The 18842-nt window shown below is 46.3% G+C and overlaps 1 protein-coding gene across 2 annotated transcripts in view; it reads left to right on the top strand.

The window, feature by feature from the left end:
• The window catches only part of spag8 (sperm associated antigen 8), a 76856-nt gene that overhangs the window by 10427 nt on the left and 47587 nt on the right, over positions 1-18842 (top strand). For both annotated transcript variants that reach the window (XM_085973320.1, XM_085973327.1), the window contains exon 2: positions 13220-13391. In XM_085973320.1, coding sequence (XP_085829446.1) covers positions 13220-13391 — 172 coding nt within the window. The remainder of the gene's footprint in view (positions 1-13219; positions 13392-18842) is intronic.

Below are 18842 nucleotides of genomic sequence, written 5' to 3'. Positions count from 1 at the left end.
CCAAGGTTTTTTAAACAATGACCTGTGCCTTATGCCATGAAGCCAAAGGTAGAGGCTGAGCTTGACCGTCTATTGAGAGAGAACATACTGGAGCCAGTGAAATGTTTGGAATGGGCAGCTCCCATAGGACCTGTTTTAAAACTGGACAATTCGGTAAGACTCTGTGGAGACTATAAATTGACAGCCAATCGGGTGTCCAAACTAGAGCAATGTCCTATTCCCAAAACAGAGGATCTCTTTGCAAACCTGGCTGGAGGAAAGAAATTCACAAAGTTGGATATGAGTCATGCCTACTTGCAGATTACACTGGATGACGAATCAAAGAAGTATATCACCATAAATACACACAAGGGCTTGTTTACATATAACCGCTTACCGTTTCGTGTCTCATCTAGTCCATCTATCTTCCAGAGGACAATCGAAGGTGTACTGCAAGGGATTCCACATGTTTCCATCTATCTGGATGACATTCTGGTGACGGGAAGAACCGACCAAGAGCATCTGAGCACTCAGAGCGGTACTACAGAGATTGGAGAGGGCAGGGTTCCGGCTCAAGAGGAGTAAGTGCACTTTCCTGGGGAATGAGGCAGTGTTCCTGGGACACAGAGTGGACGCCACCGAGCACCATCCACTCAAGGAGAAGGTACAAGGACTGCAGGACGACCCTGCTCCTACAAATGTGGCTGAGTTAAAAGCTTACCTGGGACTGCTGAACTATTATAACAGGTTTTTACCAAACTTGTCAACTGTTAGCACCTCTTCACAAACTACTGCGCAAGGAGACACAGTGGCAGTGGGGAAAGGAGCAGGGGGTTTCATTTGAACAGTCCAAGAAACTGATGCTGTCGTCGGATGTGCTGGTTCACTACAATGCAGAGAAAGACATCATTTTCTCTTGTGACGCTTTACCTTACGGGGTGGGGGCAGTTCTTTCACACTGCATGGGAGATGGAACTGAAAGACCAATAGGGTTTATGTCCCGAACTCTAATACCAGCGGAAAAAAACTATTCCCAGTTAGACAAAGAGGGGTTAGCAGTAATGTTTGGGTTACAGAGGTTCCACAAGTACATATATGGCAGGAAGTTCACCACATGCACCGATCATAAACCTCTTCTCTCTCTTTTCAATGAAATGAAAGCAGTTCCACAGATGGTGTCACCCCGGATCCAGAGGTGGGTAGTGACGTTGAGGGCATATGAGTATGTCATCGTCTACAAGGCGGGCAAGTACCATGGGAACGCAGATGCCTTGTGCCGTCTTCCACTGCCAGGCACACTTATCCGTGCAGCTCCAGAGGACAGAGTGTTGATGTTGGAGGACACTGACACAGCACTTGTGACTGCAGAGTAAGTAAGAACATGGACAGGTAAAGATCCAGTACTGTCTAGAGTTTGAGAATATGTGGTGAGAGGATGGCCACAGCATCCGGAAGGGGCTGACTTCACACCCTACAGTGTCAGGAAAACAGAGCTGAGTGTGCAGGATGGTTGCGTGTTGTGGGGAGCATGAGTTATTATTCCACAGCCAGCACGACAGTCTATCCTAGAGCAACTACATCAGTGTCATCCTGGGGTCTCGCGTATGAAAGCCTTGGCTAGGAGTTACTTGTGGTGGCCAAAGCTAGATGGGGAGATAGAAAATCTAGTCAAGACATGCAGCACTTGTCAGGAACACCGGAAGGCACCAGCAGCGGCTCCTCTCCACCCCTGGGAGTGGCCGGATAAACCATGGAGAAGATTGCACTTAGATTATGCGGGTCCATTCATGGGGAAGATGTTCCTCATAATCATTGATGCACATTTCAAATGGATGGGTGTTTATCCTGTAAATTCTGCTTCCGCCACTACTACTATAGACTGCCTGCGTCGGAGCTTCAGTAATCAAGGGCTACCGGAGATCGTGGTGAGTGACAATGCCACTTGTTTTGTGAGTACAGAGACAAAAGAGTCCTTGAGAAAAAATGGCATAGTGCAGGTGACCTCGGCCCCATATCATCCGTCCTCAAATGGACTTGCGGAGAGAGCCGTACAAACATTTAAAGAGATGATGAAAAAAAGTGCAGTAGGGAGTTTAGCAGCCAAAGTGTCACGGGTTCTGTTCAGTTACAGAATAATACCTCAATCCACCACAGGACTCTCTCCTGCTGAGATGTTATTAGGTCGTAGACTACGCTCCACTCTTAACCTTGTCCACCCAGATCTAAAAAGGAAAATGTAAAACAGACAAAACAAACAAAAAGAGAACCATGACTAAAGAACAAAGAGCCGAAGTTTTGGAGAAGGAGGTGCGATCCTTACCAGGAATTTCAGTTATGGACCCAAGTGGATTCCTGGCTTCATAGACTCAATGACCGGTCCCGTATCATACAAGGTCATGTTGGGTGATGGTAGGGTAGTACGCAATCAGATACTTACCAGACAAGGGGAAATTGAAATGAAGGTTCCAGATGCAATGGCTGAGGACAGGGTTGCCCCCAGTTATCCAAGTGCATCTCTGGTGCCACCACCAGGGACAGAGACAATTCCACAGGAACCCATTCATCAAGAGGAAACCATTGTTGCAGAGTCAGATACTCCGAGCACTGCTCAGGAGTAGCTGGTGGCTTCACCACAAACAAGCAGGGACTTTACTGTCAGATGTTCACAAAGGCCTCGCAAGCCACCAGAGAGATTGATACTGACCTGTTAGATTCGTCAAGTATGGAACATGGTGAATAGAGACTTCTTATGGTACCCTTAGGAATGGTTGTTTGTTAAGAAATTCATACTGAAATCTTAAGGGGGGAGGGATATAGTAATTCGGGATGTTATGATTAAGGTTATCCACCAGGTGGTGCTGTAGCCAATGCTGCTGCTAAGGTCAGGGGTTGCTTCCTGTTAAGGTCAGGGGTTAGCTTCCTGCTAAGGTCAGCAAAGGTGCAATGCCTGGAAGCAGGCCTGCCTGGTTGTCTCGCAGTCGTTCAATAAAGTACTCGTCTTAATCCTCATACCTCACCTCTTCGAGTTCCTTGTCTCACTACATGGATTTATCACAGACTCTAACATTTTCCCCACTACCTATGTCAGGCTTACCGGTCTATAATTCCCCATTTTCTCTCTACCACCTTTTTTGAACAGTGGGGTAACATTAGCTACCCTCCAATCCATAGGAACTGTTCCAGAGTCTATCGAATTTTGGAAGATGACCAGCAATGCATCTACTATTTCTAGGGCCACTTCCTTAAGTACCCTAGAATGTAGATTATCAGACCCTGGGAATTTATCGGCCTTCAATCCCGTCAATTTCCCTAACACCATTTCCCTACAAATGCTGATTTCATTCAGTTCCTCCTTCTCATTAGACCCTATGTTCCCTGACATCTCTGGGAGATTATTTGTGTCCTCCTTTGTGAAGACATAACTAAAATATGTATTTAATTGGTCCTCCATTTCTTTGTTCCCCATTATAAATTCCCCTGATTCTGACTGCAAGGGACCTACGCTTGACTTCACCAATCTTTTTCTCTTCACATATCTATAAAAGCTTTTACAGTCAGTTTTTATGTTCCCTGCAAGCTTACTCTCATACTCTATTTTCCCCCTCTTAATTAATCCCTTTGTCCTCATTTGCTGAACCCTAAACTGCTCCCAATCTTCAGGTTTACCGCTTTTTCTGGCCAGTTTATATGTCCTCTCCTTGGACATTATGCTATCCTTAATTCCCCTTGTTAACCACGGTTGAGTCACCTTTTTTGTTTTATTTTTATACCAAACAGGGATGAACAAATTCTGTAGTTCATCCATGCGATCTTTGAATGTTTGCCATTGCCTATCCACCATCAACCCTTTGAGTAACATTCCCCAATCAATCCTACCCAGCTCGCGCCTCATACCATCATAGTTTCCTTTATTTAAATTCAGGACCCTAGTCTCTGAGTCAACTACTTCACTCTCCATCTTAATGAAGAATTCTATCATATTATGATCGCTCCGCCCCAAGGGGCCTTGCACAACAAGATTGCTAATTAATCCTTTCTCATTACATAATACCCAGTCTAAGATGGCCTGGTCTCTAGTTGGTTCCTCGACGTATTGGCCCAGGAACCATCCCGTATACACTCCAGTAATTCCTCCTCCACAGTATTGTCACTAATTTGGTTAGCCCAATCTATGTGTAGATTAAAGTCACCCATGATAACTGCTATGCCCTTATTGCACGCGTCTCTAACTTTCCGTTTAATGCCATCCCCAACCTCCGCATTACTGTTTGGGGGTCTGTATACCACTCCCACTAACGTTTTCTGCCCCTTGGTATTTCTATGTTCTACCCATACAGATTCCACATCATCAGAGCTAATATCCTTCCTTACAATTATGTTAATCTCCTCTTTAACCAGCAATGGTACCCCACCTCCTTTTCTTTATTGCCTGTCTTTCCTGAATATTTAATACCCCTGGATGTTGAGTTCCCAGCCTTGGTCACCCTGGAGCCATGTTTCCGTAATCCCAATCATATCATGTCCGTTTACCTCTATTTGCGCAGCTAATTCATCCACCTTATTACGAATGCTCCTCGCATTAAGACACAAAGCCTTCAGGCTTGCTTTTTTAACACTCTTGGACCATTTAGAATTATTATTTACTGTGGCCGTGTTTGATTTAAACCCTTGATTTCTCTGACTGCCACCTTTGCTTTTCTCCGTCCTGCCTTTTGCTTCTATCCTTGTTTCCCTTTCCTCTGTCTCCCTGCTCAGGTTCCCAACCCTCTGTCATTTTAGTTTAAAACCTCCCCCAGAGCACTAGCAGACATTCCTCCTAGGACATTGGTCCCGGTCCTGCCCAGGTGCAAACTGTCCAGTTTGTACTGGTCCCACCTCCCCCAGAACCGGTTCCAATGTCCCAGGAATTTGAATCCCTCCCCCTTGCACCATTCCTCTAGCCACATATTCATCTGAAATATCCTTCTATTTCTACTCTGAGTAGCACGTGGCACTGGTAGCAATCCTGTGATTACTACCTTTGAGGTCCTATTTTTTAATTTACCTCCTAACTCCCTATATTCAGCTTTTAGGACCTCATCCCGCTTTTTACCTATATCGTTGGTACCTATATGCACCACACCAACTGGCTGTTCACCCTCCCCTTCCAAAATGCTCTGCAGCCGCTCTGAGACATCCTTGACCCTTGCACCAGGGAGGCAACATACCATCCTGGAGTCTCATTTGCGGCCGCAGAAACGCCTATCTATTCCCCTTACAATAGAATCCCCTATTACTATAGCTCTACCGCTTTTTTTCCTCCCGTCCTGTGCAGCAGAACCACTCATGGTGCCAGGAAGTTGGCTGCTGCTGCCTTCCCCCAATAAGCCATCCTCCTCAACAATATCCAAAGCGGTATATCTGTTTGAGAGGGGGATGGTCACAGGGGACCCCTGCAGTACCTGCTTGCGCCTACTACTCTCTCTGCCTGGCGGTCACCCATTCCCTTCCTGCCTGTGCAGCCTTTACCTGCGGTGTGACTAACTCATTAAACGTGCTTTCCACGATGTACTCAGCATCGTGAATGCTCTAGTATGTATCCATTCACAGCTCCAGCGCTGCACTGCGGTCTGCCAGTAGCTACAGCTGGATACACTTCCCGCACACATGGTCGTCAGGGACATAGGAAGTGTCCCTGATTTCCCACATAATGCAGGAGTTGCAAACCACGGTGCCTAGCTGTACTGCCATGACTTACCCTTTAATTAATTCAAATTAAATTAAATCAAATCAATCCCACCAATTACACTATTATTAAATGATATACTCACGAGCCCTTCTTTACCAGCAGTCCCCACTACACAACAGAGACCTTAGAAAATATAAACCACAAAATTTAAATTTGGAAAAAAGCGAGAAAGAGAGAAATACTCACCAACCAATCACTTACCTGCTTTCTGGTGATGTCACACTTCGATTACTTTTTACTTCTCCTCCTCCTTCTGTCCTCCTCCCTCCTTCCCGCAGGTTTTCTCTGCCTGGGTTTCATGGGCAGCAGTGTGGTCCTCCTGACCCCGCTGCTGGTCCACGCTGCGCCACTCCTGGGCCTCAACCTCGCTCCTGGGCCTTTTCCTCGCTCCTGGGCCTCGACCTTGCCCCTGGGCCCCGTCCTCACCCCTGGGCCCCGTCCTCACCCCTGGGCCCCGTCCTCACTCCTGGGCCTCGACCTCGCTCCTGGGCCTTGTCCTCGCTCCTGGGCCTCGACCTTGCCCCTGGGCCCCGTCCTCACCCCTGGGCCCCGTCCTCACCCCTGGGCCCCGTCCTCACTCCTGGGCCTCGACCTCGCTCCTGGGCCTCGTCCTCGCTCCTGGGCCTCGACCTCGCTCCTGGGCCTCGTCCTCGCTCCTGGGCCTCATCCTTGCTCCTGGGCCTCGTCCTCGCTCCTGGGTCCTGTCCTCGCTCTTGGGTCCCGACCTCGCTCCTGGGCCTCGACCTCGCTCCTGGGCCCCGTTCTCGCTCCTGGGCCTCGACCTCACTCCTGGGCCCCGTCCTCGTCCCTGGGCCTCGTCCTCGCTCCTGGGCCTCGTCCTCGCTCCTGGGTCCCGTCCTCGCTCCTGGGTCCCTTCCGTGCTCCTGGGTCCCGACCTTGCTCCTGGGTCCCGACCTCGCTCCTAGGTCCTGACCTCGGTCCTGGGTCCTGACCTCGCTCCTGGGTCCCGTCCTCGCTCCTGGGTCCCGACATAGACATCGCCGCCCTAGCGAGACCCGGTGGGCAGGGCAAGGCCAGTTCAAGGAGCAAGGCGGTGGTTACACCTTCTTCTGGGAAGGCAAACCTGAAGGAGAATGCCGCCTCCATGAGGTAGGCTTTGCCATAAAAAATGAGCTAGTTGAACGTCTCAGAAACTCCCCTTGTGGAAATACGAACATTCTCATGAATCTACGGCTCACCCTAGCCTGGAACCAGTGCGCTGCGGTCAACAGTGCGTACGCCCCAACACTGGAAGCCACAGACGAGACCAAAGAGGAATTCTACTCCAGCCTCAAACAATCCCTGTCCCGAGTCCCAACGGGCGACAAGCTGATCCTCCTTGGCAACTTTAACGTCAGAGTTGGAAAGGACACAGACCTCTGGGGAGGTGTGATCGGCAGAGAGGGGGTAGGGAAAGCAAACTCCAACGGTACCCTCCTCCTGACGAAATGCTTAGAACATGGCCTTGTCATAACCAACACCTGGTTCCATCAGAGAGACAAGTACAAGGCTTCATGGCAACACCCTCGCTCCAAGCACTGGCATCTGCTGGACTACGTCATCGTCCGAGCGAGGGACCACAAGGACGTCCGCATCACCCGCGCCATGACAGAAGCTGATGACTGCTGAACAGACCACCGCCTAATCCGCTCTGTCATCTCCATCAACGTAGCCCCAAAACAGTGGCGGCAACAGAAGCAATGCTGCAGGAAAATCAATGCTGGAGCACTCAAAGACCCTGCTAAGAAAGCCCTATTCAGCCTGCGCCTCACAAGCAACCTGACGACTCCCAGTGATTCAGAGACACAGAGTGTCCACAGTGCCTGGTCTGCACTCAAGGCCTCCATAATCAGCACCTGTGAAGAGATGCTCGGTCACTCAACCAGGAAACACCAAGACTGGTTCAACGAGAATGACTAGGAGATCCAGGAGCTAATAAGCCGCAAGCACAAGGCATTCCTGATCTGGAAACAGCAACAGAACTTGAGAGCAAGAAAGCAGCTCTACAGATGCCTGAAGGCCGAGGTCCAACAAAAAACTTGCGACCTAAAGAACAGATGGTTGGTGGAAAAAGTGCAGGAGATCCAGCAGCTAGCCGACAACCATGACGTGTGTGGATTCTTTAGCGCAGTCAAGACCACCTATGGCCCAAGCACCCAAGGTCCTACCCCACTGTGGGCCAAGAATGGAGAGGTACTCATCAAGGACAGAGAGGCAGTCAGTGCCCGCTGGAAGGAGCACTTCGAAGATCTCCTTAACCGAGACTCTGTCTTTGACGCGAGTGTCCTCAACTCCATCCTGCAGCATGCTACCCACCACCACCTTAGCACAACCCCAGCCCGGCATGAGGTTGAAAAGACCATCCCACAACTGATGAACAACAAGGCCTCGGGAGCAGATGGAATCCCCATCGAGGTGCTAAAACATGGCGGAGAAGCACTATTGGCACAAATACATGAACTCATTTCTCTTATTTGGAAGGAGGAGAGCATGCCAGGGGATCTCAGAGATGCCGTAATCGTGACCATCTTCAAGAAAGGTGACAAGTCCGATTGCGGTGATTACAGAGGAGTCTCCCTGCTGTCTGCCACAGGGAAAGTCATCGCAAGAATCCTCCTTAATCGCCTTCTCCCAATGGCTGAAGAGCTCCTCCCAGAGTTGCAATGCGGATTCCACCCACTAAGGGGCACAATGGACATGATCTTCAGCACGTGCCAACTACAAGAGAAATGCAGCGAACAGCACCAACCACTGTACATGGCCTTCTTTGACCTCACAAAGGCCTTCGACACCGTCAACCATGAGGGATTATGGAGTGTCCTCCTCAAATTCGGCTGCCCTCAAAAATTTGTCACCATCCTCCGCCTGCTTCACAATGACATGCCAGCCATGATCCTGACCAATGGGTCCACCACAGACCCAATCCACATACAGACTAGGGTTAAGCAAGGCTGTGTCATCACACCAATGCTCTTCTCGATCTTCCTGGCTACAATGCTCCATCTCACCCTCAGTAAATTCCCTGCTGGAGTGGAGCTAATCTACAGAACAAACGGAAAACTGTTCAACCTCCGTCGTCTCCAGTCCAGATCCAAGGTCGTCCCATCCTCTGTCATCGAATTACAGTATGCAGACGACGCTTGCATCTGCGCACACTATGAGGTAGAACTCCAAACCATCGTCAACACCTTCACCGAAGCGTACAAGAACATGGGCCGTACACTAACTATCTGTAAGGCAAAGGCCCTCTACCAACCTGCCCCCACCACACAGTACTGCTCCCCGATTATCAAAATCCAGGACGTGGCCTTGGACAACGTGGACCACTTTCCATACCTTGGGAGCCTACTGTCAACAAGGGCAGACATCGATGACGAAGTCCAACACCACCTTCAGTGTGCCAGTGCAGCCTTCAGTCGCCTGAGGAAGAGAGTGTTTGAAGACCAGGACCTCAAACCCAGCACCAAGCTCATAGTCTACAGAGCAGTAGTGATACCCGCCCTCCTGTATGCTTCAGAGACATGGACCATGTACAGCAGGCACCTCAAATCACTGGAGAGGTACCACCAACTCTGCCTGCACAAGATCCTGCAAATCCATTGTCAGGATAGGCGCACCAACGTCAGTATTCTCACTCGGGCCAACATCCCCAGGATCGAAGCTTTGACCATGCTCGATCAGCTCCGATGGATGGGCCACATCGTCCGCATGCCCGATACGAGACTCCCAAAAAAAGCGCTTTACTCGGAGCTCCGACACGGCAAGAGAGCCCTAGGTGGGCAGAGGAACGCTTCAAGGACACCCTCAAAGCCTCCTTGAAAAAGTGCAACACCCCCACTGACACCTGGGAATCCCTGGCCCAAGACCGCACAAAGTGGAGGAGAAGCATCCGGAAAGGCACTGAACACCTCCAGTCTCTTCGCCGGGAGCAAGCAGAAGCCAAGCGCAAACAGCGGAAGGAGCGCACGTCAACCCAAGCACCCCACCCACCCACCCCTTCAACCACCATCTGCCCCATCTGTGACAGAGACTGAGAACCCATTTTTAGTGTGGAAGCAAGCCATCCTCGGTTCCAAGAAACTGCCTAAGAAGAAGAAGATGTAAAAGATCCCACAGTGCTAGTCCTGAGTTCCGAGTAAAGCGCTTGTTTTGGGAGTCTCATATCGGGCATGCAGACGATGTGGCCCAGTGTCTGGGCCAACATCTGTCCATCAATCACAACCAACAAAAATATATCTCGTGATCATTCATTTGCTGTTCCTGGAATCTTGCTGTGTGAAAATTGGTGCTATGCTTATCTGCATTTTTTGTTTGATAATCGCTCCTGTGAAGCGCCTTGGGATGTTTTACTACGTTAAAGGCACTATATAAATGCAAGTTGTTGTTGGTGTTGCATAACAACAGTGATTGCAGTTCAAGGGTAATCCATTGGCTGTAAAGTGCTTTGGGACGTCCTGAGGATATGGCAGCCTCTGTATAAATGCAAGTTCTTTTAATTATCATTCTTAATCAAAGAGGCCACAAGAGTGTCTCATGGGATTTGAAAAGGATTCTAGGCCTGCTCATTTCTCAGTCACAATTCACAAGCACTCAACTGTGAAACAAATTCATTAAGTACAGTACTGCACTGGTCCATCGCTGGCAGTAGCAGATATTTTTCTGGAGTTGGAGCTAAGTCATATTGGCCTAGCAGAGTAGTGGCAACTTTACTCTGCAGCTGACTACTGTATCCTATCTGGGATTGCTTGATGCTGGCGATCATTTTCTGACTTTGTGCTTCTGGAAGGAGCCTCACGGCTATTGATAACTCAGGTGATTGCGGCACACAATTTTCCAATCATTACTTTCCAATGTCTATGAGGAAGGCTCCCCATGCAGTACAAAGTCCGAAAATTACTCCTTAGGTGCCTGAAGTAGGAAAGTGTTCCATTCCCCAGCACTAACATGATCAGCTTACAAGGAGAAATAATAACTGATAGGCTTAAAATAATGAACTGTAGGTGTAGAAGCAATACAGTTCCTCATTCAACTTCAGATTTCCAATGTGATTTTGTTCGTAAGTATTTGAATATCCTGAAACAGCAGCACAGACTCCCTGTTTTGTACTTCACTGACCATTTGTGGCAGTTAATGAACATTTCATCACAAAGCAAATAGAAGGTTATTTTAAGGAAACAACTCCCTTTGTGCCCAATTCTTCTTAGTAGTTTAGGTAATTACAATTACACATAATTGAATTGTTGTTTTTTGGGATATAATCAGGAAACATAAATTTTAAATGTCCTTAAATCAGCACCTTTTATTTTATTGTGCCATGTGAATCAGCATAATTGGACACATTTTTGTGGCAATCAAGTGAAATTGTAAAAAAAACAGTAGTCTTTCAATAATGACCATAATAACTTCTAATTTTACATAATTAATCACTATTATCATCATTTACTGCTTTATATACTTGATCTCATTGATAGATGGGATCATTTTATTTTCTTGAAACTGTATAGATGTTTTGCCCTATGCTGAATGATTTAAGGAGCATCTGTTTCTGCAGGTTGAGAGATTTTGTACATTACTGATTGTCATGTGGGTGGAATTATGTATAATTCACCCTGATAGCAGAAAATGTAATCAACAGGGTTCAAAAAACTGACATCTCAAACAATGCTATATTTAGGCATTGTTAGCCATGCTACATTTCAGCTGCCTGGTTTGAATCACTTCATGGAACCAAGAGTAGAACATTTATTTCCAGTTATTAATGAAAGCAATGTCTGTGCATGGTACTTATCTGAAGTTAAAGATAATGGTGTAGAAATTGGGCTAGGTAGTGCTTGTTTTCAGGGGCTATGTTGCCTACTGAGGTCCCAAAATGGCAGGCAGGATGTGCATGCACACTTCTGACTGGAAGTGCGTCGACCGCCATATTGGGTAAGGACAAACAAGAGGTTCTTTACCCACAACTGAAGCAGGCGTTAACACCTTTGCATATGCAGACAAGAGGCCTAATGCCTGCTTGAGGTTCATGCTCCAACATTGGTTTGCCCTGAGGCAGTCGCGCCATTGCGGGATGCACTTAGGGAAACCAGCCCTACTGAATTCCTGGCAATCAAGAAGGTAATCACTCCTGTCTTCCACCCTATCACAGACCTTCCCTTTTGTTCTTTCCTCCCCTCCTCCCTTTCCCTGCCCCTGGTACCACAGGCGGATGATTCGATTCCGGATATCCCGGCCAGAAAGGGCAGCACGGTGGCATAGTGGTTAGCACTGTTGCCTCACAGCACCAGGGACCCGGGTTCGAATCCGGCCTCGGGTGACTGTGTGGAGTTTGCACATTCTCCCCGTGTTTGCGTGGGTTTCCTCCGGGTGCTCCGGTTTCCTCCCACAGTCCAAAGATGTGCGGGTTAGGTTGATTGGCTATGATAAATTGACCCTTAGTGTTAGGGGGGATTAAATACGTGGGGCTATGGGGATAGGGTGGGATATGTGTTGGTGTAGGGGTTATGGGGATTGGGTGGGACATGTGTCGGTGCAGGCTCGATGGGCCGAAATGGCCTCTATCTGCACTGTGGGGTTTCTGTAAAAAAAAAAGGGGCTGTCTGGCTCCTTCCTTCTGCTTCCTTCTCTTCTGCGTTTTCCTTTTCTGCTTTTTCCTATTCTGCTTTTTCCTCTTCTGCTTTTTCCTCTCTTGTTTCCTCCTCGTCTGCTTCTTCCTCCTCCTCCTCCTCCCTCTGGGAGCAGCTTGTCCATTTAGCTGCCTCTGCTCAATCTCCATGTGATGCTGCAGCCCAAGGGGGACTGCAACTAGAGCCCCCAGGACTGGGAGCAAGTGGTGTTCTCAGAGGCCTTCCTTTTCATGCCAAAGCCTTGCAAGCATCCAGCAGCACTCCCTGCACACTTTAACAATGTTTTAAATACATAGCACCAAGCCACTACTCCAACAAAATGTAAAGAAACCAGTCCAAAAGCAAAAATCTAAACTTAACTGAAAGTTGTGCGTGTCCATTTAAGAAGCGATGGCAGCGTCTCTGTTGTACTGCTGCATGCATGTTCTTCCATGTGTGGTTTGGAGATGGCATTATTAAGAGCGGCGATGTCCAAAATCTCAGATCATGCATTAATTCAAGCATTGCACGCGGATTGATGTTTAATCTAATTGACTGATTGATCTGAATCACAACCTGCCCAAAATGGCAGAGTGGGCGGAAGCGAAGCGGCTGCCATATTTTCTTTCAAACCAGACTTAACGGCCGGTGCTAACGGCTCCAATTTCCCAGCATAACTGTCCGGGTTTATGAAGAATGTGAGGAGGAAAAGGATTTTTTTCAATCCTGATTCTGCCACAAAAAGTGTAGGTATCAAAAATGCTTTGCATTTTACGTTTAATTTTGTAATCTCAAATTTAGCTTGTTCTACGTGGCAAATGCTGATCATTAAAAAATTGTACAAAGATTTAGATTAATACTCGTGGTTCAATTTAATATTCTTTGACTTTTTCTTCAACACTTATTCTAGAGAAATTCAGCTCCTTTAGATGAAAGTGAAGAGAAAGCCACGACACATGCTTTAGCATTCAAGAATGGGCGTAAAGGTCTACTCGCTACTGATTACTTGTCAAAAATGTCTGAAATAACTACATATAAAGAAATGTATTCTCCTCCCAAGGGACCTCCAGAACGGGAAAAAGGTAACCATCAGTTGAAAAGAGAAATGGGTTTTCATAACACTCGTTCTCACTGCATGCATTTCTTTTCTAACTTACGTAGATGGTTGTTATCTACAAAACTTGGCTGGGTTACTGTGTTATGGGCTGAGCATTCATTTAAATTTAAATTAGGTCTACTGCATTTTTTTTACATCTCAGTAAATCAAACAAAGAAAGAAATCAATTTTTTCAAAAATCTCTAATTGATTTCTGTCCTCTACACTTTATAAAGATAGCTGAGAAGGGCTCAGGTTGAATTCCTGGCCTGTGTTAGCAATCTAGATCAAAAATACTTAACTGGAGGAGGGCTAATTGAGGAAGGATCTGGCCTGGTAAATTAGAGTCAAAGACTGGCAGACAAAAATGTAATGGAGCAATGGGCGGCCTTTAAAGAGGAGATGGTTAGGGTACAGTCTAGGTACATTCCTACAAGGGGGTTAGGGAGGGCAACCAAAGCCAGACCTCCCTAGATGACGAAGGAGTTGGAGAGTAGGATGAAGCAGAAAAAAGGGGCATATCACAGATGTCAGCTTGATAATACAAGGGAGAATCAGGCTGAATATAAAAAATGCAGAGGAAAAGTGAAAAAGGAAATAAGGGGGCAAAGAGACAGTACGAGAATAGATTGGCGGCTAACATAAAGGGGAATCCAAAGTTCTTCTATCGACATATTAACAGTAAAAAAAAGTTGTCAGAGGAGTGGTGGAGCTGATCAGGGACCAAAATGGAGAACTATTGGTGGAGGCAGAAGGCATGGCTGAGGTACTAAATGAGTACTTTGCATCAGTGTTTACCAAGGAAGGGGACTTTGCCAAAGCTATGGTAAACAAGGAGGTTGCTGGGATACTGGATGAGATAAAAATAGATAAAAAGGAGGCACTGGAAAGGCTGGCAGTAATTAAAGTGGATAAGTCACCCGGCCCGGATGGGATGCATCTTAGGTTGCTGAGGAAAGTAAGGGTAGAAATTGCCGAGGTGCTGGCCACAATCTTCTAATCCTCCTTAGATAGAGGGGTGGTGTCAAAGGACTGGAAGATAACAAATGTTACACCCTTTTTCAAAAAAGGGGAGAAGGATAAACATGCCATTTACAAGCCAGTCAGCTTAATGTCGATGGTGAGGAAGCTTTTGGAAACAATAATCTGGGAGAAAATTAACAGCCATTTGGACAAGCGTGAACTAATAAAGAAAAGCCAGCATGAATTTGTTAGGGCAAATCGTGTTTGACTAACTTGATTGAGTTTTTTGATGAAGTAACAGAGAGGTTGGATGACGGCAGTGTAGTTGATGTGTATATGGACTTTCAAAAGATGTTTACAAAAGTACCACGTACTAGGCTTGTTAGCAAAATTGAAGCCCATGGGATAAAAGGGGCAGTAGCAGCATGGATACAAAATTGGCTAAGGGATAGAAAACAGAGCGTTATGGTGAATGGCTGTTTTTCGGACTGGAGGGAGCTGTACAGTGGCGATCCCCAAGGTTCAATACTAGCACCACTGCTGATTGACTTAGACTTGGGGACATATGGCACAATTTCAAAATTTGCAGATGGCACGAAACTTGAAAGTGTAGAAAACAGCGAGGAAGATACTAATAGACGTCAAGAAGACATAGACTGGTTGGTGGAATGGGTGGACACATGGCAGATGAAATTCAACACAGAGAAATGTAAGTGATACATTTTGGTAGGGAGTATGAGGAGAGACCATACATGCTAAATGATACCATTTTAAACGGGGTGCAAGAACAGAGAGGCCTGGGGGTGCTTGAGCACAAGTCTTTGAAGGTAGTAGGACAGGTTAACAAAGCAGTTAATAAAGCATTGGGCTTTAAACTAAAAAGGGGGGTGCAGGATTCAGGTGAGGGGAAATTTAGAAATCTAAAGAGAAAATTCAAGGCAATGAAGCAGTGTAACGATTTGGGTAAAGATAAGCAGAGTGAACGGAAGGGACAGAGAGTTTAACAGTAAAAGTGCATCAACGGATAAGGTGAAAGCAGGGAATAATGGTAAAAGGTTAAAATTAAAGGCTCTTTATCTGAATGTATGAAGCATTTGTAGCACAGTAGATGAATTAGTGACACAATTAACGATAAATGGCTTTGACCTAATAGCCATCACAGAGATGTATTTGCAAAGTGATCAAGTTTGGGAACTAAATATTCCAGGGTACTTGACGTTTAGAAAAGCCAGGCAGCATGGAAAAGGAGGGGGTAGCCCTGATAATAAACGATGACATAAGGACAGTAGTGAGAAAGGATCTTGGCTTGGAAGATCAGGAAGTAGAATCAGTATGGGTGGAGATAAGAAATAACAAGGGGCAGAAAACACTGGTGGGAGTAGTATATAGGCCCCCAAACAGTACCTATACCATTAGACAGAGTATTAATCAACAAATAACAGGAGCTTGTAACAAAGGTAATACAATAACCATGGGGGACTTTAATCTTCATATAGACTGGGCAAATCAAATTGGCAAAGGTAGTCTTGGAGGATGAGTTCATGGAATGCATTCGGGAAAATTTCCTAGAACAATACGTCATGGAACCAACCAGGGAAAAGGCTATTTCAGATCTTGTATTGTGTAATGAGACAGGGTTAATTAGTAATCCCATAGTAAAGGATCCTCTGGGGAAGAGTGATCATAAAATGAAAAATTCCACATTGGGTTTGAGAGTGAAATTCTTCAGTCAGAAATTAGAGTCTTAAACTTAAATAAAGCCAATTACATAGGTATGAGGGGCAAGTTAGCTAAGGTAGATTGGGAAATTAGATTAAAAACTATGATAGTAGATAAGCAGTGGCAAACATTTAAAGAAATATTCAAAAATTCTCAATGAATATTCATTCCATTGAGAAATAAAAACTCCACGGGAAAAGTGATCCATCCGTGGCTAACTAAAGAAGTTAAGGATAGTATTAGATTAAAAGAAGAGGCTTATAATGTTGTGAAGAATAATAGTAAGCTTGAGAATTGGGAGAGCTTAGAAACCAGCAAAGAATCATAGAACGTTACAGCACGGAAGGAGGCCATTTCGACCCATCGTGTCCGCGCCAGCTAACAAAGAGCTATCCAGCCTAATCCCACTTCCCAGCTCTTGGTCTGTAGCCCTGCAGGTTAGAGCATCCCAAGTGCACATCCAAGTACTTTTTAAATGTGGTTAGGGTTCCTGCCTCTACCACCCTTTCAGGCAGTGAGTTCCAGACCCCCACAACCCTCTGGGTGAAGAAATTTCTTCTCAAATCCCCTCTAAACCTTCCACCAATTACTTTAAATCTGTGCTCCCTGGTTTTCGACCCCTCTGCTAAGGGAAATAGGTCCTTTCTATCCACTTTACCTATGCCCCTTATAATTTTATACACCTCAATAAGGCCACCCCTCAGCCTCCTCTGTTCCAAGGAAAACAGACCCAGCCTATCCAGTCTTTCCTCATAGCTAAGATTCTCTACTCCCGGCAACATCCTTGTAAATCTCCTCTGTACCCTCTCTAGTGCAATCACATCTTTCCTGTAATGTGGTGACCAGAACTGCACGCAGTACTCCAGGTGAGGCCTAACTAGTGTTTTATACAGTTGAAGCATAACCCCCCTGCTCTTGTATTCTATGCCATGGTTAATAAAGGCAAGCATTCCGTATGCCTTCTTAACCACCTTATCTACCTGGTCTGCTACCTTCAGGGATCTGTGGATATGCACTCCAAGGTCCCTTTGTTCCTCCACACTACTCAGTGTCCTACCATTTAATGTGTATTCCCTTTCCTTGTTAGCCCTCCCCAAATGCATTACCTCACACTTCTCCAGATTGAATTCCATTTGCCACTGTTCTGCCCACTTGACCAATTTATTGATATCTTCCTGCAGTCTACAGCTTCCTTCTTCAGTATCAACCACACAGCCGATTTTAGTATCATCTGCAAACTTCTTAATCATACCCCCTATATTCAAGTCCAAATCATTGATATATACCACAAAAAGCAAGGCACCTAGTACTGAGCCCTGCAGAACCCCACTGGAAACAGCCTTCCAGTCACAAAAACATCCATCAACCATTACCCTCTGCTTCCTGTCTCCGAGCCAGTTTTGAATCCAACTTGACACTTTGCCCTGGATCCCATGGGCTTTTAATTTTGTGACCAGTCTGCCGTGTGGAACCTTATCAAAAGCCTTGCTAAAGTCCATATACACTACATCAAATGCACTACCCTCATCTACCCTCCTTGTTACCTCCTCAAAAAATTAAATCAAGCTTGTCAGACACGACCTTCCTTTAACTAATCCGTGCTGACTATCCTCGATTAATCCGTGTCTTTCTAAATGAAGATTTATCCTGTCCTTCAGAATTCTTTCTCAGTCTATCCTTTTCTCCCTTTTTAAACAAGGGTACCACATTAGCAGTCCTCCGGCATCACACCTGAAGCCAGAGAGGATTGAAAAATGATGGTCAGGGCCTCTGCTAATTCCTCTTTTGTTTCGCTTAACAGCCTGGGATACATTTCATCCGGGCCTGGGGATTTATCCACTTTTAAAGCTGCTAAACCCCTTAATACTTCCTCTCTCACTATGTTTATTTAATCTAATATTTCACACTCCTCCCCCCCATAGCAATGTCTGCTTCGCCCCTCTCCTTTGTGAAAACAGACACAAAGTATTCATTAAGAACCCTACCGCCATTTCCCACCTCCATAAGAACATAAGAACATAAGAAATAGGAGCAGGAGCAGGCCATTCGACCCTTTGAGCCTGCTCCGCCATTCAATGAGATCATGGCTGATCTTCTGCCTCAACTCCATTCACCGGCCCTATCGCCATATCCCTTGATGCCCTTACTAGTCAGAAATCTATCGACTTCTGTTTTGAATATACCCAATGACTGAGCCTCCGCAGCCCTCTGGGGTAGAGAATTCCAAAGATTCACCACCCTCTGTGTGAAGAAATTTCTTCTCATCTCAGTCCTGAATGGCCTACCCTTTATCTTGAGGCTGTGGCCCCTGGTTCTAGACTCCCCAGCTAAGGGAAACATTCTCCCAGCATCCATCCTATCAAGCCCTGTAATAATTTTGTATGCTTCAATGAGATCCCCTCTCATTCTTCCGAATTCAAGAGAATACAGGCCTAGTCGACTCAATCTCTTCTCATACGACAGTCCCGCCATCCCAGGAATCAATCTCATGAACCTTTGTTGCACTCCCTCTATGGCAAGTATATCCTTCCTTAGGTAAGGAGACCAGAATTGTACACAGTACTCCAGGTGTGGCCTCACCAAAGCCCTATATAATTGGAGTAAGACTCCTTTACACCTGTACTCAAATCCTCTTGTAATGAAGGCCAGCATACCATTTGCCTTCCTAATGGCTTGCTGCACCTGCACATTCACTTTCAGTGACTCATGTACAAGGACACCCAGGTCCCTTTGAGCATCTGCATTCCCCAATCTT

This window comes from Somniosus microcephalus, chromosome 2, assembly GCF_052327205.1.
Source record: "Somniosus microcephalus isolate GS21.2 chromosome 2, FLI_Smic_1.0, whole genome shotgun sequence".
NCBI classification, from domain to species: domain Eukaryota; kingdom Metazoa; phylum Chordata; class Chondrichthyes; order Squaliformes; family Somniosidae; genus Somniosus; species Somniosus microcephalus.
This window is presented reverse-complemented; position numbering and strand designations above follow the sequence as displayed.